Source organism: Oppia nitens, unplaced genomic scaffold (genome assembly GCF_028296485.1).
Source record: "Oppia nitens isolate AA-2021 unplaced genomic scaffold, nextdenovo-longstitch-racon4-pilon3 scaffold1_pilon_pilon_pilon, whole genome shotgun sequence".
NCBI classification, from domain to species: domain Eukaryota; kingdom Metazoa; phylum Arthropoda; class Arachnida; order Sarcoptiformes; family Oppiidae; genus Oppia; species Oppia nitens.
The window spans coordinates 9,236,385-9,258,449 of NW_026533199.1; the positions used below are offsets into that span (position 1 = coordinate 9,236,385).

At 27.5% G+C, this 22,065-nt stretch overlaps 3 protein-coding genes across 3 annotated transcripts; 1 reads left to right on the forward strand and 2 right to left on the reverse strand.

Annotated features, from left to right (window-relative positions):
- Nucleotides 1-4,423: 4,423 nt before the first annotated feature.
- LOC128952057 (uncharacterized) lies at nucleotides 4,424-9,910 on the forward strand. The gene is made up of 5 exons (XM_054297388.1): nucleotides 4,424-5,558; nucleotides 5,802-7,074; nucleotides 7,147-7,808; nucleotides 7,868-8,274; nucleotides 8,351-9,910. The coding sequence occupies exons 1-5, from the start codon at nucleotides 5,067-5,069 to the stop codon at nucleotides 9,810-9,812; spliced, it is 4,296 nt and encodes a 1,431-aa protein (XP_054153363.1). The 5' UTR covers nucleotides 4,424-5,066; the 3' UTR covers nucleotides 9,813-9,910.
- A 2,486-nt stretch (nucleotides 9,911-12,396) lies between these two features.
- LOC128951216 (uncharacterized) lies at nucleotides 12,397-15,973 on the reverse strand. Its single transcript, XM_054296465.1, has 6 exons — nucleotides 15,602-15,973; nucleotides 14,325-15,534; nucleotides 13,955-14,247; nucleotides 12,699-13,738; nucleotides 12,585-12,615; nucleotides 12,397-12,497 (listed from the first exon to the last, which is right to left on the reverse strand). Exons 1-6 carry the CDS (start codon nucleotides 15,765-15,767, stop codon nucleotides 12,397-12,399), a joined length of 2,841 nt encoding a protein of 946 aa, XP_054152440.1. The 5' UTR covers nucleotides 15,768-15,973.
- A 1,528-nt stretch (nucleotides 15,974-17,501) lies between these two features.
- Nucleotides 17,502-20,255, reverse strand: LOC128951855 (uncharacterized). Its single transcript, XM_054297140.1, has 3 exons — nucleotides 19,373-20,255; nucleotides 18,907-19,313; nucleotides 17,502-18,831 (listed from the first exon to the last, which is right to left on the reverse strand). The coding sequence occupies exons 1-3, from the start codon at nucleotides 19,979-19,981 to the stop codon at nucleotides 17,523-17,525; spliced, it is 2,325 nt and encodes a 774-aa protein (XP_054153115.1). The 5' UTR covers nucleotides 19,982-20,255; the 3' UTR covers nucleotides 17,502-17,522.
- Nucleotides 20,256-22,065: the final 1,810 nt, after the last annotated feature.

Below are 22,065 nucleotides of genomic sequence, written 5' to 3' on the forward strand. Positions count from 1 at the left end.
ATAATAATATTGTCCTATTTTAGTATATACTAGTTAGTCATTAATGTGAATGTAGCCCACGGGTTGACTGTCGTTGACTGTCACTGTTACTTATAATTAATTTTAATCTAATCATACTTGTCCCCATAATACATATTGTTATACAATTGAATGTATATATTAAGCATGAAATAAACATAACACACACACACACACACACACTGTTTTGAGTCATTTAATTTTATTGTTTATTTTATTTGTTTGTTTTTTATCTCTCAAAATAATTAAAACTTATGTTAGCTTTCAATGTTATTTAATCAAGATGCAATTTTTATAATTATATTAGATTATAATCTTACAGTGCATTCCATAATTGAGTTTTCCAAATAATAATAAAATGTTATCTCTTTAAAAAAATAATATTAAGTTTATTCAGGTTAAATTTTATAAACAAGTTTATCAACTTGCAAGTCTAATGTTACTTTAATGCTATTTTATTTTATATTGTATTTTTATAAAATAACTTATTATTAATATATATACTACAGTACTGTTAATATGTTAGACAATTATGCTAACAAATATTCAAAGTTAAAAACACATAATTTTAAATTATAATGTATTTAAGAGATAAAAAAGTAATTTTTCATAGTATTGTAATTTTTAATCGTTAATAAATTAATATTAAAGTTTTTAATAATAAAACAAACTAAAAAAACAATAACAAGTTGTGCCACATAAATAAGCCATAAATAGCAAGGTTAAATACCATTATTAGGAAATGCCATTTTTGCTATCTTTCACTCGTCATAGAGTATGTATGTATAGTATGTATAGTTTGTGTAATAATGTATTAATACTATGTATGTCTCTAGAGTTCAAGTTTCATGTTGTGGTATCACAAGTGTTACTGAAACAGGTATTTGTAGATCCGGTTCAGATAATCAAACAAATATCTATGTTATTCACTTAAATTAACTGACATTTCTCTTAATATAAAAGTTATTTTTTACTATCTATTCAACTAAAATTCAGTTATATAACTTATATCATATTAGTTAGTTTTTTATAATGTCAGTGCTCAGGTACACATACCACCAAACATACACTCACTCACTCACTCACACTCAGTTAGCAATTTTTGTTGGTATCCCGTACATGTTAGCGCTAATAAATTAATTTTAAGTTTTTTATGTATAGTATTGCCTAATAGTGTTAACTAGACTATGAATTTGATTGTAATGCAAAAAATATTTTGAAAAAGTTATTCTGATTAGAAAAGTGTGTCAAAGTAATCATTTGATAGGGTAGACATACATACACACACACACACACACACACACACACACACACACGTACTCTAATGTGTTATATACTGTATTATGTATATCTATACTATATATATATTGTGTAATAAAAAGCTGGTTAAGTTTTTTTCTCGACAATTATGTTAGAAAAACAACAACAATAACAATAAGACCGACGAAAACACCAACATTACGGTTATAGTTATATTACAAACATATCGAACCTACACTAAAATGCCTACACCTCCTCTTAGTTCAGGTGCAATATGCAAACATAGACATCAATACATATTTATGTATGAATATAATAATATTAGTTAATATAAACATTTGTCATCAATTATAAAATGCAAACTAATATATTTTTAATAAATGTTTTACATTAAAAATCTGTTATATAATATTCTAAATAACATTATTATATTTAATTATATTTCAATATAAATAGTTTAGTTGCTATATATTCTGTAGTTTTCGTTTAAAACTCAATCAATAAACAGATTCTTGTTTGACATCACAGTAAACGGTATATAATATTTAAATGTTAACTAACTTTAATATAAAAAAGAGAAATTATTTATAAATTTTTTCATTATAAATCTATGACATCAATTGTAAAATTATAGTGAATATACAGTAATATCAAATGTTAAATTGTACAAAAACACGTTGAAGGAAAAGTACTGCTATACAGTAATTGATGATTACAAAAATCAATATGATCTAGTTTAATTAATGTAGTAACCATAACTTTAGTGTGGATTTATGATTATACATATTCAACTAATATCATACTATAAAATATGTAATATATATATATATACAGTATATACGGTATAGCAAAGTACAGTATTATGTAGAATATAAAATGCTTAACAGTAATCAATGAGTTTTATGGTCATATAGTAATAGTAATACTAATTTAATATATCATATAAAGTGTATATAATATAATATGTGAGCAATGAACCAGTTGCAGGGTTGCACTGTTAGTTTAATTAGCTCATGGATTGCATGAACCACGTCATACCTGTCCCGATGCTTTACTCGATATACTCTATGACTGAATATAATATTACAAAACTATGTTATGTTATATAAATTTATATACAGTAACATACAGGTATAATAGGTATTATATATATAGTATGTGTGTGTAATATAATATATATATATAAATAAATATACTATATATTAATTTATATACATACATACATACATACATACATATTGTAGTTTATTTGGCGTTATATAATGCTATATAACATGTAGGTACTAAAAATTGCTCATAAAATAGGCTTATGTTGAACACACCTATGCTGTGTTGGACACACCTCTAACTATACATTTTGTATTAATATGTTTGCTATGAGAAAGGTATTTATCAGAGCGTATTATTATTATTATTATTATTAGGATTATTAAAATATTATTAGTACAGTAAAACTGTACACTTTATTATATGAGATATTCTACAGTATATTATATAAAGTTTATACTGTATTATAATTTATAAATAAATACAGTGACGTCATAACACCTTTACACACAAAAATATAAATCTCATATAAAGGTAACATAACTATAATATTACATAAAAAGTTATACACAGATATACGAGTATATGAAATATGTATATATATTATATTAAAAATATATGATCTATAAAACTGATCATTTATTATATTGTATAATACAGTGACTTTTAATAATTCAATCACATTCATCCATAGCATACACTTATTTAGCAATAAGGGTCTGTATTTACAACAAAAACTAGTTTTTATCTATCAGTAAATAACAATATATGATAAGCTAGCAAACTATGTGTACAATAAAATATCCTAATTTAGTTTAATTGCAATCATAACTTCAATTAAAAGGCTAATAACACATCAAGTATTTTATATATATATAATATATATATCAATAAAAACATCAGTTTTCGCAACACTAGTCTAGACTTTCGCAATACTGTAGTGTAAAATAATTAAGTATTTGAAAACAAATATTGTTTTCGGGAACAGTTAGCCCGTAATAAATGTTACATTATATATGAATTGTATGTATAATAAAAATTCACAATTTTGTTGACCTGAGCCTAAAAACACATAATATATATATAGAATATTTAGTATTATATGTTATATGCATTATATAATAATAATTATATGATACGGCATATAATATATACTGCATCTGTATATACTATATATACACATCAACCAAGATATTTGCTATATATCTACGGTATATACAGTATAATACAGTATAATATGAGGCAAAACAATGCATTTATGATATGATCGACGACTAATTAGGGGTGAACTCACATATATGGCATACACTTTGGCACCGCTTATAATGTACGGCAACTCATACATACATACATACATACATACATACAATCATATAATACCAATACAAACTAGTTTGGGCTATAAGTGCTGCGTTAATCTAGAACACTGAGCTGGTACAGCAACATTAGATGACCTATCATACATACATACATACATACATATATAACACTGTATACATAAATAAATTTTTAGAGTTACGTCAATATACTCCATAAGCAAGTTTAAAGAGTGGGATGAACTTTATAATATAGGCATTACATATGAATATATATATATATATATATATATATATATATACAGTATATACAGTACACTAATCAAGTATTGCAGTTATATATTGTTTTTTCACAGACATAGCTGTGTCAGTATATGTTTGTGTGTTGGTGTCACTGTCTATATGTTTGTGTTAACAAGTTTTTTAGACAAAATATATATATATAAAGAAATTTTATTAATTAATTTCTTATATGAAATTTATAATGGACACTTTTTAGATTTTAAAAATAACATATATTTTTATCATTTTTCTTGATTAGTTAAAAGTTTACAAAAGTTATATATTGAATGCTAATCATAAAAACATGATGTGATTGTTTTAAAAAATAAATTATAATTACTATTTGAATTTAATATTTCAATAATGTGTGGTTCACTATAATGGGAGTGTAGTGTATAAACATATTAAGGCAATCATATATAATATATTAAAACATATATATAGTAATGAAATATAGAGTATATATCAATATATATATATAGAGTGTATGGCATAAGCAGTAGTGGAGTGAATGCAATACATTATACGAGCAGTGAATGCAACGACATATAAGACTTACGGTATATTATATGCATTCGAGTCAATAGTATTAGAGTTAACTGTAATTTAAATGTAATATTCAAACCAAACATTTGATTTGTGTTCAAACAAACAGTCACTCAATGACTGTCCACTCAATTGACAAATAAATATAAAGTTTTTAACAAAAATGTTATCAAAATTATTATTATTATTAAGTAATCGATTGATGACTCGTTTGTCATAATAATGATCACAACTGTGTCTCCCAAATGACAATCAGCTGCTAATCAAAAGTGTTTTTTCAATTGTTATTATTTTTTTCTACATCTTCTGGTTTTTTGTTAACAACACATCTGTGTCACAGACGGTCATCAACACAACACTTGATTCATACCAATACATCACCTGAAATGTCAATCTGATCTGAATTATTGAAAAGACATTGAACTACACGACTGTTTTGAATGTCATTTTGTGTCAAATGTTTTGTTATAATTATATATCATATCATATATATATCTCAGACTTCTTAACCCATTTAAAAGATCATAAGTTAAGTCTAACCAGTAATGAACTCTTGTCTGACCAATGATATCATAATTTGGATGTAAATCTATTTGGATGATTGACGCCATCATGACTTCGGCGGACAACAATGTCAAGAGTGGTGTCAATCACAACGTATATAAAGGTCTTTATCCGATACGAGAAGTGAAACAATATTATCGGAGAGAGTTTGTTAACGGAAAACCTCTGTATATCTGTTTGTGGGGCGACTGTGACTTCAAGACATGGAAGTACTCACAACATATCGCAAGACATATTCATTTGAAACACATCGGTATTAAAGAATTGAAATGCGATGAAAAGGGATGTGAAAAGACATTTAAGAGACCGGAAAGTCTGGTTCAGCACCAGAAGAATCATTTGTGTGGCTTTGGTATCGATTCACTGAAGATGAAAGACCCGAACAATGTGTGCGGAGTTAAGAATATTAAGAAATACTACTTCCGAGAGTTGGATAACGACTACTATGTATTTGGATGCAAATGGACGGCCTGTGAGTTCGTGACCAATAACTCGGGTAGTATTAGAAGACATGTTCACAATCAGGTATTTTATTACAGATACTATATTTTATTAATATCCTGTAACTTATATATAGATATAATTGTTTATCTGTTCAGTGATTTAACTTATTGCTTATCATTAATAATTGATTTTTTAATAATATTTTAATTACTTTTGTATAATTAATAGAATATATAGTATATATTATAATAAATTAATTTATAGTAAATATTTTTTTTAATAAACAGTTTAAATTAATTTATGATTCTTTAAATTTTTTATTAGCATTTATGTCCGCATTCAGTGGCCAACACCAACAATAGTTCTTCAGATAAGAGTTTTCTGGATGAATCAGTTAATGATGATAGCATTGATAACACTAGTTCTCTAAATGATGGCAATATTAGTGATGCAGATGTAGATCAGCCAATGGTTGAGATCATAGAACTGGATCCACAATCAATTATACCAAAGATAGACTACACGAATGATGCAATAATTGATGCAAATGATGACAACTCTTATGATAATAACGCTAAGCCTATTGATATTGACTCTGATATTGAAGCCAACATCGATAGTACAACAACTGGTGGTTTATATTCTTTGAAGAATTATTCAGATCTCTATAGAAAAGTCAAAATCGATGGCGAAGTGTATTTCAAATGCAATTGCAATCAGTTTACCACAAAAAGTCAGATAAGTCTTGTGCGACATATTTGGACAGACATCGGACGCAATGAGTTTGACTGTAATGTCAACGATTGTGACGCAAAGTTTGATAACGAGTTTAGTCTTTATAAACACCGAAAAAGTGATCACAACCAGGATTCAAATGGTTTGACCAGTTGTCGCAATGATACTACCGGTAATGGTAAACATCAACAAATGCAGAATTTTCATAACAGCTATCACAGTAACTCATTAGCAGTTAAAGACATACATAAAGGTCTTTCCCGAAGTGATAGTCCCGTATCACAAATGAATGGCAACTCTTTAGGCAATATTTATAACGGAATGGAATCAGATATGAAATCTGTAAACATTAAACTCGAAAATTTTAGTCGATATTTCATAAAAAGATTAGTCAATAATGAGTTGATATATGAGTGCAAATGTGGACACCTGTCCACTAAATCCATGGCCACACTAACCAAACACATACTGAACGCCCATAAAGGCATTTATGGTTACACTTGTGATCAGTGCAGCGCTCAGTTTGATGACGAGTCAGCTCTTTTTAAACACAAAAAGTTTGATCACATCTCCAACTTATCGATGGAAACTTCTTTAATATCTTCAAAGTCTGAAAATGACATTAAATATGCAATTAATGATTCAATTAACAGTTCTTTTGTTAAACAAAAGACACAAAAGTCTGAGCAATCTATTAATGGATTAAATTTTAGAGAATTTTACGAATCAGTTATCAGTAATAATAATGAATGGTTTGTTTGCAAATATAAAGACTGTGAACATACAGAACCACAAGAGACCGATATTATTGAACACTTGAGTCGACACTTAGTGGATGAACAAAACCAATGCACAGCTAAAGGTATTGATTGTCGATAATTATATTATTAATATTTTGATTTACTTTATTAATTCATTTTAAATATAATTTTAGTTAAATTGGAGCCAAACTTAAGCTTATTTTTTAATGAAAACGAATTGAATCTTCCAAACAATATTGAGGGAGAGATCTTACATATGAATACAAAATCAGAAACAAATTTACAAATGAACAATAATGTCAACAACAATGACACAAATTTGGATCTGTTAGTCGAAGTACGGGTTGTGGACGGAAAAGACAGGTTCGCCTGTAAGTGGAACGACTGTGGAGTCGAAAGCACTACGAAGAGTGGCATTTCGCGGCATATATTGAACAAACACTTGAATCTTAAAGAAACGACTCCTATTGAGCCGATAGACAGTTATAATGAATCTAAATATTGGGAAAAGCTTTTTAGTTCAAATAAAAATTGGTTACAAATTGGATCTCATTCTAAGGAGGCATCGCTACTGGACTTCCCGCCACCCATTTTAACTCCTTTTTCTATTGAGTCATCTCAAGCGCTAAATCAGGTCTTTATGGATAATAGCCAGTGGTTGGAAAAGATGTCATCAATGGCAGCAAAGCAATCATTTAAATCTCATAATAGTGGCGATGGTTCGGCAAATAATGGATTAAATAAAAGCTTTGATGACAAGGATTCGTCTTTAATGAAAAAACACTTGAATATCAGTAATAATGAAGAAAATATTCTTCTGAGTTGTAAAGGATTGGTAAGTAATGATTGATAACTTGAATTGATTTTAATTAGTTTTAATTTATTGAATTATAGGCTTCGATGTCGAAAGTGAGACAATATTATGAGAGTCAAGTGATAAACGGAGAGAAATTCTTTTTGTGTAAATGGCAGAGATGTGAGTTCAAGACTAAGAAGAGTCAAAAGATAGCACAACATATAAATCTGTCTCACATTGGAGTCGAGTTTAAGTGCAATAAACCTAATTGTAATAAAGTATTTAAGAATCCAAACACATATCGAGAACACCAGAAGAATCACATTTGCGGGTTCGGTATATTTGGTTACGGATCTAAAGGAGTGATCGGTGTTTGTCGTAATGAAAATTTGAATAGATATCGGGAGAGAGTGATCATCGACTCGAAGAAGTTTTATCGATGCAAATGGGAAGACTGTAATGCTATTACTCGATATCATATGGCAATGAAACGTCATCTTCACGGGTATTATATCAGATATTTAAAAAAAAAAATGATGGAATGGTATAAAGATTATAATATTTGTATGTATTTTGTATAGTCATGTGTGTCCTTATCGGGTAAATCTGAAGCTAAAACAGAACCAACAGGTGATAAGTGATATGAAATCAGATAATTGGAATCTGGATTTGGGTTTGGGTTCGGGTTCAATACCGTCGACTTCAACGACATCGATGAATGAGATGACCGGTGCCGAAGACATGAGCTCATCATCGTTGTCAGTGTCATCTGATTCTAACAGTGATGCCATACATCATACAAATAAAAATACAATTAAGAATAATAAGACAACATATCAATGTCGAAGACCGAAATGTGGCCAAAGTTTTGTGTCAAATGAAGATCTAATAAAACACGAAAACTTTTTGTGTGAATTGATTAAAAAACAAAATAACAATTCGATGAATGAAAATAATTTGATGGAAAATATGTTAGGAATGAGTCCGAAAAGTATGGATATGAATGAAACTAATGGTTACACAAGTATTATGCAAAACACATCGATTGCAAACATTGAAATGATGGCAAATGTGGACAAATATATTAGCAAAACAATGACCAATGGAGTTATGTATTACTTATGTATTTATGATAATTGTCAATACAATTCAAAGTTATTGGATAAAACAATTGAACACATCCAGAGTCAACATTTCGACTCAGAGCTTAACTTATCTCTAAACGGGGCCAACAATAACAATATGCATATAAAAAACACTTGTATCCAAAGCAATGGTACTAAACGAAGAATTTCCGTTAATTGTTCTGAAACTGAATCTCAGGAATCGGAGAACTTAAAAGAAAATTCTAACAAAAGATCTAAAACTATAGAAATCATAGTTAATGATAGCAATCAGTCTCCAGTTATTACCACTTCTATACCATTGTCTACACCGACAGCAACTATAACGGGTAAACCAACAGGAATTGGCATAAATTCTATTCAATATTCAAAGCATACCATCAATGGACAGATATTATTATTCTGTGCTCACGACGGCTGCGAGTTCTTCACAAAAGCAATGAATGAAATGGAAAGACATGCGAATGAAATGCACACTCAGTTGTATGTTTGCGATGTGACCGACACTTGCGGTAAACAGTTTAGGACAGCAATTGCCTTAACTCAACACAAATTGAATCATATCTGCGGCTTCAATATAAAGGGTCGCAAACCAACCGGTGTTTGTGATTTGGATAACATTAGGAAATATAGAGATGAAGTGGTTGTCGACAATCGACTGATATATCCGTGCAGATGGTGTCCGGACGTAACATTTGATAACCGATCAGTTGCTTTGGCACACATTCATAACAAACACTTGTGCCCTAACCGACTGTCCACTGGTACTCAAAATATACAATCTTTTAATCGTAATATTGATCAGAGAATTGTCGATTCGAACCGCAAAAAGCCAAATCAATTGAACCAAATTATGATAACATCTGTCAATACAATCAAAACAATCGAAGTATTTGAAACAAATGCAGAAAAGCTTTAAAGTACTTCTTTTTTTAGACGCCATTCACATACCATTCATATTGATATAAAGTCTTCTCTTTTGACACCAGATTTACAATTAATTTAATTGTAAAATTGAATGCAATTTTTAAAAAAACAAAATGATATTTAATATAATTTATTGTTTGTCTAAATGTTTGCAAATATATATCAAATATAATATATATTCTTAAATATAATTTCTTCCTTAAGTTAAGTCTTCTTATAAATAGCTAATATATTAATATAATATATAATATATACATTCATATATTTAATGCAATTATATATATATATACATACAATATAAAACTGCATAATGTTTAAAGCAATTTATTTAATACTCATTTTTCTACCAATTTTGAAGATAACTATATAAACAACAACAAAAAGTTTAACAAACAGCAAACAAATGTTATTATAATTTATTGAAATATATTTGTTTTTTAGTCTTTAAACCATAATTATTAGTTTAAATATATATTTAATATTTATTTATATAGAAAAATGCTAATATTTGTTTTTATTTTATTTTTTGGATTTATTATTTGGATTATTCCTTAAATTTTACTAATTTTAAAAATATACATATTATTTAATTATTAATAGTTATGCACATTATATATGAATTATTAATTATTTATTGTCACTTAAATTATTTATTATTCATTTTATTATTTATGAGCTAATATATTAATGTATTTATGGATAATAAATTAAATGAAATATTTACAAAACATTTAGTTATCGTTCATTTATAAATTATATAAAATTATTTCTAATACAACAGACACTGGTTTCACAAAAACCATATTTAAGTGAAACAATCAAATGAATGGATAATTTTATAGCAATTTTCAGGCAAATTCGTAAGTATTGTATTATAATAATAAACTTTATATAGTATTACAATATAATCCATAATAGTTTGCTTTTATCTTAAATGGATTAACAAATAATTAATATATTTATAGTTTTTATATGCATATTATAAGTGACAAACTGGCAATTTATTATACATTGTAAAGTATATCATAATTAGAGTTCGATAAACATTCAATGGGAGGGAATTGCTTTAAAAAATCCCTTCAATTTTCTCGGAAAATATTATATTTTCCATCCCTTGATCGTTGGAATGGAAAATATATTTTATATTATTATTAATATTATAATAAATTATAAAAACTTAAATATTTTGCAAAAAAATATTGAAATATTTAAAAATAAATTTAAATTCAATAAATTTATTAAATTAATATTTAATTATTCAAAATATTTCACATTTATGTCAATAAATTAAGAATGAGAGTGACTGAAAATTTTGAAAATTAATACTAAATATTTTAAAAATTAAAATAATTTTTTTTAATATAGAATATATCAGTTTATGTGAAATATTAAAAATAATAATTCTAAAGAATCGTTTGCCTAATAAATATCAAATATTTACCGGAACTACTGTACAGTATATTTGTTTAAACAGTAAACATATACAGTATATATCAAAAATATTTATATATTTATTGTTAAATCAAATATTATACATACATATATATATATATATTATTAATAGGCTTTGCATTTGAAGTTATTCAACTATTTTTACCGATATCGGAGAATAAGCTCATATTAAATATATGAGTTTATCAAATAAAATAAGCAAAAATTGTTACAAAATTTTATATTACCTATAAATAACTTTTTAATTTGTTATTAACTTTTATCAACTTTTAGTCAACTTTTGGTTAATTGTTGACTAAAATCCTTTAATTTTACACAATTTTATGAAAAAATAATATCTAAAATTTGTAAAGCAATTGTGTACAAATGAAGAAACAAATAATAGTTTAGAGAAATAGTGTCATCCCTTTCCCTGTCATCTATTTCTCTGTCATTCCTTTCTCTGCCACCCCTTTCCCTGTCATCCCTTTTCCAGTCATCACTTTCCCTGCCATACCTTTCCTTGTCATCCCTTTTCCATTTACACATCTATTCTAACACACAATTATAAGTTGTTGGTAGACTTTGTCCACATTTTAACACAATGTTATATACCTTTAACTTATATAATGTACAGAATATAGTGTTTTTGGTGATAATACTGTAGTATTACAATTAGATAATTATACAAATGAATAAATTTTGTTATATTTTTGTTAAACGCATTTTTATTAAAAATAAATTTCGACAAAAAGTTTGAAAAATAAATGTTTTTAGAGCATAACTCTCTTAAGGAACAAAATTTGTATAATAATTTCATTTTTATTTCTAAATATTATTTAAAAGCAACTACTCATCAAATAAAAAGAAAGTTTTAATAACACATTATAAGTTAAAACTTTGTTTTCAATAAATAATTGTAAAATAATAAGAATCATTAAACAGATTATTATAATGCAAATTAAATAATTTAGAAAAACAATACTATTTTTACCGTAAAACAAATGATGAAACACTCGAAGACATGAATTGTTTTTATTTTTTTTTGTTGATATTATAAATTATAAATACTGTATATAAATATTTTGACAAATAATAATAAATAAGTTAAGCCATAGTTTTGATGGATTAGATTAAGATTTGTTTTAACGTAAAGAATGACTCGACTGATGGCTCTTATGTTGTGACGAACAACTAAACCGCTTTTCGCAACCATTTATACCGCAAACAAACGGCTTGTCGTTACCTAAATAATTGCAAAATATTTAGAAGAAAAAATAAAAATTATTCAAACTTTGAAATTAAAAACTTAAATATAAATATAAGTACTTACAATGACGTCTAATATGTCGAATCATATTATGCTATAAAATGAACAAAAAAATTATTTATTTAAATACATAACTATAAAATTGACATTTTTAAAGACATAAATAGGTTGACATACTTTAAAATCGGTGACATAAGAGGTGTATTTATCGAGAATTCCCGGAGAATACGATCGATTTCGAGGAACGGTAACAAAACAGTTGGGATAATGGCATACAAATACTGTTTTATTGTCGACCATAATTTCTTCACTATATTTAACAAAATTGTCGAGACTTTCTTGAGTGCCAAATGTTCCCAAAACTTCGGGTTCTGTTTTGCCCATTGAATCCAGTGATGAATTGCTCTCACAGTGCGACTCATCAATCAATGGCAATGCTGTCGGAGGAGATGTCCGATCGTTAAATGCTTTAGTTTTGCGAAAATTAATTATCGGTTTCTTTTGATTGTTAGCTAACATGCGATTGGGACAGATATGCTTGTGATGGCTATGACTGAGAACATTATTACGAGTTTTGGACACAAACTTACAGTCCGTCCATTTACACGCATAGACTATATTATTATTAAACAATTTTTCGTCGCAATACTTCTTGATATTATCCAAACTGCAGACACCATTGGATTTGCGACCTTTGATACCAAATCCGCAAATGTGGTTAACTTTATGAGCGTTCAAAGCAATCAAATTCTTAAAATGTTTGCCACAATCTTTAATATCACATTCAAATAAAACATGCGATTCCTTAATGTGATTCTTAATATCAACAAATTCTTTAGTATAATATTTGCATTTAAGTGTATTATAAACGCAAAAATAATTTGGATCGCCGTCTATACACTTGATTTCTATAAATTTTTCGATATTCGTATAATTTGTTTGAATACTCTGTAAACCCGATGTCGACGGCTTTACATCTAAGTTATCAGTCAAACCAGTAAAGCCATCGCTGTCTTCATAATCAATTGGTTCAACTTTAATCTGGGGCTCAAATATTGAAATAGGATTTAAGTAATCGTAAGATTCACCGGAATGACCGAAAGTCGATCCACTATTCAAATGGTGTAATATATGATCATTTATTTTGTCCTTAAGTGGTGTAACATATTTACAGTCGTCATCGTATTGACAGCAATAATAGATTGTATTTTCAAATTCTTTAATTTGAATATAAATATCAATCGATTGGTTGTTTTGTTGAGAATTCTGTTTTCTCTTTATTTGATTATTTAGTGATAAGTTTTTAGCAATGCTTTCGTTAATTGCATTGACGTTACGTCTAATTTGTTCGCTAAGTTTAAGTCTATTATTTTGAGAATTATTATTTTTATTATTATTACAATTATTAGTTATATTATTAGTATCATTATTGCCATCAAAGTTATCACTTAATTGATCATTTGAATTAAAATCATCTGAATTTTCGATTTTAATATCACTAACAGTCCTGTCTTTGAACTGACAAAACAACGTCTGGTGTTGTTTTAACTGCTCTTTAGAATCGAAAAATTCGTTGCATTTGAGACAACAAATGAATTGTTGATTATTGAATAAATCAAAATCAATATCCAAATCCATAATCTCTTGTTTTATAGCCATTGGTGTCTGATGTCTAGTCAGATGAAGATTCATACGAAAGGGACAGATATGTTGAGAATGAATGTGTCTGAATGTATAAAAATTATTACAAATAAATAGTTTAGAAAAACATTACCGTAATTACCGGTAACTTAATTGCATTACCTCTTCATTCCGGTGAAGTATTTAGTGATTGCGTGACAACACTTACATCTGTAGTATTTTTTCCCCTTTACTATAATTCGTTCCCTGTATTTGAAAAGATTTTCATTACGACAGACACCGATCACTCCTTTAGATCCATAGCCAAAACTGCCGAATCCGCAAATGTGATTCTTTTGGTGTTCGCGATACGAATGCGGGTTTTTAAACACTTTATTACAATTAGGTTTATTACACTTAAAGTCGACACCAATGTGTGACAGATTTATATGTTCGGCAATCTTCTGGCTCTTTTTGGTCTTGAACTGACAACCACCCCATTTGCACCAATAGATCTTCTCTCCATTGATTAAACGTTTGTTAAAATATTGGGTAACACTCGCCATACTCGCCAATCCTTTACAGCTCAACAAAACATCACTTCTGTTTTTATCAATACTGATACGTCTTTTCTCTAACAGCTTACTGTCCGAATCCGGACAAACAGATTCTGTTGTATTTAAGTTAATAATTTGTAAATTAGGCGCAAGTTTTGGTAAATGAGGTCTAATTTGACTTTTCGGTTGAGCTTTTAATTGAGTTTTTAAATGAAGTTTAGATCGAATTTTCAATTGACTTTTCATTTGAGTCTTTGATTGTGATTGTTGTTGTCGTTTCTGTTGTTTAACAGAAGAAACTGATTTTTTAATTTCTTTTTGTTGTCGCGGTGTTGTATTGTTTGGTTTGTTGGTCGCAACCTTTGTCCCATTATTTGTCTGAACGGGTGATTTACCGGTAGTTTGTTTTTCACTGGAAAGTCTGACTCCCTTTTTGTCAAATAATAATTTATCCCAATATTCGTATTCATTGTGTGTCTTTGGAGGACATCTGATCCGCTTTTGTGTCAAATGATTATTTATAATATGTTGTTTGAGAACCATTCGTAAGTTAGACCCAAACAGACAGTCCGGCCATTTGCAGAATAATTTGTTAGTGCCGTCCGTTTCCCTGCAATCGACATATAATTCCCAACTATTGTCACTCTTAACCAACTGATCCCTACTGTTTGTACCATTATTTTCGTTCACCGAATGTTCGTTACGTTTATGACTTTCAAAACATTTTAAATACGAGAAATGTTTGCCACAATCAGGAACCTCACAGACATATCGACCCGTTTTCCTCATTGTCATCAAATCGTTGCCGTTCTCAGCCGTGGTCACTTCAAGTGCATCTATTAATCACATTCAACAGCAAATTCAAACAAAAAAAGAATTATAGGAAAAGTTGAGTAAAAATACCGGTTTTGTTGTCATCGGTGTTGTCTCGATGTGTATGTCGTGTACAATGTATTTGAACATCATTTTCATCTGCTGTCTCGTAGTGACAGTCCTTATGTCGACAGACAAACACGTCTTTATCGGTGTCTTTAGCATACATTGAGTGACAGGTGATGTCGGTGTCCATTATCTGCGGGACACTAATTGTTCCGATGATTCAATTGGTGTCACTGACAATAGATGGCCACTATGGCGGCGGTTAAACAATTGTCGACCAAATCAAGTGATGGTAGACATGAATCAAGACTTTTGTGGTCAAAATACAAGACATTTAACACAAAGACATTGCAATCAATTTAATAATGCATTCAATTTCATAACACAATACATAATACTATTATACAGTATATTGAAAGGTATAATAGTATGCAATAATATATTAGGGATTGTATTGTCATTGAGTCTCAATTTTGACTAAAATTTACAAAACTATTTCTATACAGTATTTCTATACAGTATTCCTGGTATTCCTAAGCACTGGTAGATTGAAATTTGCAATATTTTAAGCACTATTACAATGATATTGTTATTATTTAGTGATATACTGTACAGTACTTTACACTGCTTTTAATATTTGACTTTTTGTTTTGTTTCACATATTTTCTGTAAAAACTTTTTTCTAGAAATTCGTGATAAATATTATTTGAATGCCATTTCAATTTTAAATCCCTTACCTCTTAAAAGATGTAGTTTTAATACATTTACCACAAAATTGTATATAATTGGAGAAGTCGTGTCTTATATTAGGGTCGACTCATTAATTGAATGGTTTCTTTTAAGTAAATTTATTGTATGCATATACTGTATATTGAATAGATAGTGGAAAGGCTGCTTAGGGAGAGGTCGACATCAAACACATCCACTAAAATGGGAGTTCGAGGGGTAATATCAAGTGAGAGCTAATGTATTATATCATATAAATATATATATAATTTGTATGAGTTTTATATTAGGAATTGAGTTAACATTGATTTTATTATGCAATTATACTGTATATATACGGTAGATGTATTGCATTGATATCATAAGCTATAATTAAACATTAACAATATTATAAATATGACCCACATCATTTTTTTAGTAAACAATTCTACATTTTGTTATATTTGCCGCATATTTTCTATTACATTAAAGCATAAATATTATTATTATTATAAATTGTTATCATAATCAATGTAGTAATAATAGACATTATTTGATTTTATCATTTTAAGACATATCACCTTGTAAATTTTTATTTAAAAATAAATCATGTTGATTTTTTTACTAATACTTGTATATAGTTAATAAATAAATATATTTATACATTTTTAAATAAATTAAACAATTTATTAATAGTTAATTATTATTTATTGTCAGATTTTTTAATTAAAATTCTTTAATAAAAACAACACAATTACATGTTTCAGTATAGAAATAATTTTAAAAATATACGAAAAAAGATATATTTAAAAAAAGTAAAAACAAATGGCTAAAAATATATGAATAAAACAATCAAACATTAATATTGTTTGATATAATTATATAAAAAAATATCAATTTTTGTTATAATTATTCTTAAATTTTGTTAATAACTGTTATTTTGAAGACTTGCAGGAAATTTGTGAATTGTTTTAAAAAACTAACGATTAGTAATAAATCAAAATATTATTAAAATTTACTAATTAATTAATGATACGAATTCTTCTATTATTTAATTAAACTAAAAATTCATATTATTGTTTCGTCAATAAATTTCAATATTATTATTACTGGTTAATTATGTTTTATATTTAAAATAAATAAATATATTTATAATAATCATATCAAGTTATGAAATAACAATAAAATAATCCGAAATAAGTTAAACAGTATTGCATTTTGTTGTATAAATATTTGTCAATTAATTTGTTTCATTATTTGCACTTAGTTTTGATAAATGTTTATTGTTTAAAGTGGACAATCTATTGGGACAGATATGTCGGTTATGAATGTGCGCTAAAGCTATCAATCGGTTATCAAATGTTACGTCCGGACACCATCTGCACGGATATATCAGTCGATTGTCGACAACCACTTCATCTCTATATTTCCTAATGTTATCCAAATCACAAACACCGGTTGGTTTGCGACCCTTTATATTGAAGCCGCAGATATGATTCAATTTGTGTTGAGTTAAGGCAATTGCTGTCCTAAACTGTTTACCGCAAGTGTCGGTCACATCGCAAACATACAACTGAGTGTGCATTTCATTCGCATGTCTTTCCATTTCATTCATTGCTTTTGTAAAAAACTCACAGCTATTGTATGAACAGAATATTAATGTCTGTCCATTGATAGTATGTTTTTCAAACATGACTTTAGCTATTTTTGTACCCAATGTTGTTGATGAAAGTGATGATTGATTTGATGATGAAGTACTTACATCTATAATGATATTATTTTTAGATTTTTTGGCTAAATTTTCTGATTCCTGAGATTCTGTTTTCAATGAAATAGCAGATCTTTTTGTGCCATTTTGCTGAACACAAAAATTATCATTTATTTCACTGTTGGCTATATTTTGATTTTTATTAAGCTTTAAGTTAATTTCAGATAAATGTTGACTCTGGATGTGTTCAATTGTTTTATCCAATAACTTTGAATTGTATTGACAATTATCATAAATACATAAGTAATACATAACTCCATTGGTCATTGTTTTGCTAATATATTTGTCCACATTTGCCATCATTTCAATGTTTGCAATCGATGTGTTTTGCATAATACTTGTGTAACCATTAGTTTCATTCATATCCATACTTTTCGGACTCATTCCTAACATATTTTCCATCAAATTATTTTCATTCATCGAATTGTTATTTTGTTTTTTAATCAATTCACACAAAAAGTTTTCGTGTTTTATTAGATCTTCATTTGACACAAAACTTTGGCCACATTTCGGTCTTCGACATTGATATGTTGTCTTATTATTCTTAATTGTATTTTTATTTGTATGATGTATGGCATCACTGTTAGAATCAGATGACACTGACAACGATGATGAGCTCATGTCTTCGGCACCGGTCATCTCATTCATCGATGTCGTTGAAGTCGACGGTATTGAACCCGAACCCAAACCCAAATCCAGATTCCAATTATCTGATTTCATATCACTTATCACCTGTTGGTTCTGTTTTAGCTTCAGATTTACCCGATAAGGACACACATGACTATACAAAATACATACAAATATTATAATCTTTATACCATTCCATCATTTTTTTTAAAAATATCTGATATAATACCCGTGAAGATGACGTTTCATTGCCATATGATATCGAGTAATAGCATTACAGTCTTCCCATTTGCATCGATAAAACTTCTTCGAGTCGATGATCACTCTCTCCCGATATCTATTCAAATTTTCATTACGACAAACACCGATCACTCCTTTAGATCCGTAACCAAATATACCGAACCCGCAAATGTGATTCTTCTGGTGTTCTCGATATGTGTTTGGATTCTTAAATACTTTATTACAATTAGGTTTATTGCACTTAAACTCGACTCCAATGTGAGACAGATTTATATGTTGTGCTATCTTTTGACTCTTCTTAGTCTTGAACTCACATCTCTGCCATTTACACAAAAAGAATTTCTCTCCGTTTATCACTTGACTCTCATAATATTGTCTCACTTTCGACATCGAAGCCTATAATTCAATAAATTAAAACTAATTAAAATCAATTCAAGTTATCAATCATTACTTACCAATCCTTTACAACTCAGAAGAATATTTTCTTCATTATTACTGATATTCAAGTGAGTCTTAATCGATTCTTCTTCATCTATGTTTTGTTTAATTTCGTTACTACTTAATGATTGAAACGATTGCATTTCGGCCATCGATGATAATCTCTCAAACCATTGATTATCATTAACAAAAAAATCTTTTAAAGTTGGCTTTACATCGTCATCACCGGTAAATGACACCAAAACTTGTCGTTCATTAACTAAATCTTCTTCGTTATCGTTATTAACTTTTTGTGTCACTTCTTCATTGATGATATCTATTTGTTTGTTATTCTTTGACTTCTTGAACCAACTTTTACTTGAGTTCTCAATCTTTTCCCAATACTTTGATTCACCACTTTGTTGATCATCAGTAATGATATCATTTAGATGTTTATTGCGGATATGTCTTTGAATGCAACTCTTCTGATTGGACTCAAAGTGACAATCAGTCCATTTGCAGGCAAACCGTTGTTTATTATTATTGATTCGTACATCAATATACTCATCCAACTGATCCATGTCTTGTATGATGAGTCGACTTTCTTGTGTCAGTTGTGTACCGACTTTACTGTCACTTTTAGGCATCTTATGGTAATGACATTGTCTTGTGTTAAGACATCACCAAATTAGGTCACTTTTGTTGATAATTAGTAGGAATTGGTGTATCATTGGTGTCATTGATGTCAATGTCTCAGATAGTGTGCCCTCAAGTGCTTCCCATTTGTCACTCATATAGAGTTCATTGACAACACATAAACATATATTAAACTGTGAGTCAATGCAATGCATTCACGCAATCATTGTATTGACATTCTATTGAACTCAACAATCGTTAGTCAACTTCACTGTAAATACTGTATTCAATACATAACTCACTCTATAATACATCAAAATATTATAAAGTATTTAATAAAAAAAATGATTTCAATTAAATCATTTGAAAACAGTATACACTGTATATTGAATACAATATCTGTTATTTAGTTTTATTAATTTTATTTTAATTATAACCATTTAATTATCATAACTTGAAAACATTTATTTTTTGTTTGTTTAAAAAATGTAATTATTATGACTCATATAATATGTTTGGTTATAAAGTATTATATAACTTATATACTGTACTATACATTAAATATTGTATTTTACATTAATTTATAAGTTTTAGTGCTTAATATGGGATGAATATAGAGGTCGGTCTCTATAATAGGTATCAAATATTATATAACTTTTTATAATAATTCAAATGTTTTGTATGAATACTTTGGTCACTAAACTTACATTTATATACAGTATATACAGTACAGCGTATAATACTATATAATATTAATACTTAAATATTTTATATATTTATGACAACTATTTTAATTATAAGCAAAATATAAATTTTATTCAATTATGGCTTTGAGTTAATTCATGTTATAATTTGAAATATTTGAAACTAGCAATTAGTTTGATATAAAAATGATTTAATATCATATATTATACTTATATACTCTTTTAATAATCAAACATATAATATGAAATATATTAATAAAAGTGTCCTTTCATTAAGTTTTAATTTAAAACCAAATCTGTATCAAAATTTATATATTAATAATTATATATTTAACATCTTATATACAGTTTTTTTATAAGTATAAGATTTTAATATCTATTAATATCTCGAAAACTCTTAATATTTGACAAATTTTAATCAGATTTCTTTTATTTTATAAATTCACCCCCGATTTGTAAATTAAAAATAATATTTTATAATTTATCTAAATTTGTAAAAATTAAATTTAAATTTTTTAACATTTAGTTTTTAAATAAAAAATATTTTTCATAATCTATACTACTATATAATTTGTTCAATGTTTGTGCCATTTTCTGTCACACAAACAATTACTTTTGATGTGTCGGCGATTATTAATTATTTTAATTTATTAAATAAAAAAAAATTAAATAAAATATACTTTTTATAATACACTGTATATTATATATAGCGCGTGAAAGCATTGTTTAGTAAAGAGATAGATTGAGAGAGAGAGAGAGTATTGTTGCACGTGTTAACTATTTATACACATTTTATTACATGGATCTAACTATTAATAATTACATATAAAATTTAAAATAATTTTTATGATTCATCAATCGGGGAGTCTATCTATAAATTAAATTAGCATTAAAATGGTAGTTTTAGAGATATTAATAGTTTTATCGGCTTAAATCTATATTATAGACAGCCAGCAAAAAAAGTATTGTTTTTATGCAGTTATTCATATATAAAATGATAGTTTTATTACTTAATTATTAATTAGTTAGGTTAGTTTGGGGTGAGTGTGAGGTTAGGAAGTGGTTGGGTGGGTGGGTATAGGTTTGGAGCAATTAATTGTCTACTGGCTGTCTATAATCTAGATTTGTTCCGTTTTATCATATTTAGATAAAAAATAGGCTTAAATCTATATTATAGACAGCCAGCAAAAAATTTTCTACTGGCTGTCTATAATATAGATTTGTTCCAAAAAATATTATATATATTGTATTAATACATAAGTCATTGTCTTAATATTAGTTTAAAGGTATGAAATCATATTTGTTTTTAAAACAATAATACTCTATATAGTTTTACTATTTATAGTTTAAAACTATATACAGTAATACAGCAACAATATAAACTTTATATT

What these genes read in the sequence shown, in the direction of transcription:
- LOC128951216 (XM_054296465.1), bottom strand. Translation starts at nt 15,767, where the DNA reads ATGGACACCGACATCACCTGTCACTCAATGTATGCTAAAGACACCGAT. An exon ending in TACTTCACCGGAATGAAGAG is followed by an intron (nt 14,248 to 14,324) that starts GTAATGCAATTA and finishes TTATACATTCAG; the next exon opens with ACACATTCATTCTCAACATA. An exon ending in ATTAAGTGATAACTTTGATG is followed by an intron (nt 13,739 to 13,954) that starts GCAATAATGATA and finishes TTCAAATTAAAG; the next exon opens with AATTTGAAAATACAATCTAT.
- LOC128951855 (XM_054297140.1), bottom strand. Translation starts at nt 19,981, where the DNA reads ATGCCTAAAAGTGACAGTAAAGTCGGTACACAACTGACACAAGAAAGT. An exon ending in TTCTGAGTTGTAAAGGATTG is followed by an intron (nt 19,314 to 19,372) that starts GTAAGTAATGAT and finishes ATTGAATTATAG; the next exon opens with GCTTCGATGTCGAAAGTGAG. An exon ending in ATGAAACGTCATCTTCACGG is followed by an intron (nt 18,832 to 18,906) that starts GTATTATATCAG and finishes TATTTTGTATAG; the next exon opens with TCATGTGTGTCCTTATCGGG.
- LOC128952057 (XM_054297388.1), top strand. Translation starts at nt 5,067, where the DNA reads ATGATTGACGCCATCATGACTTCGGCGGACAACAATGTCAAGAGTGGT. An exon ending in GAAGACATGTTCACAATCAG is followed by an intron (nt 5,559 to 5,801) that starts GTATTTTATTAC and finishes ATTTTTTATTAG; the next exon opens with CATTTATGTCCGCATTCAGT. An exon ending in AAACCAATGCACAGCTAAAG is followed by an intron (nt 7,075 to 7,146) that starts GTATTGATTGTC and finishes ATATAATTTTAG; the next exon opens with TTAAATTGGAGCCAAACTTA.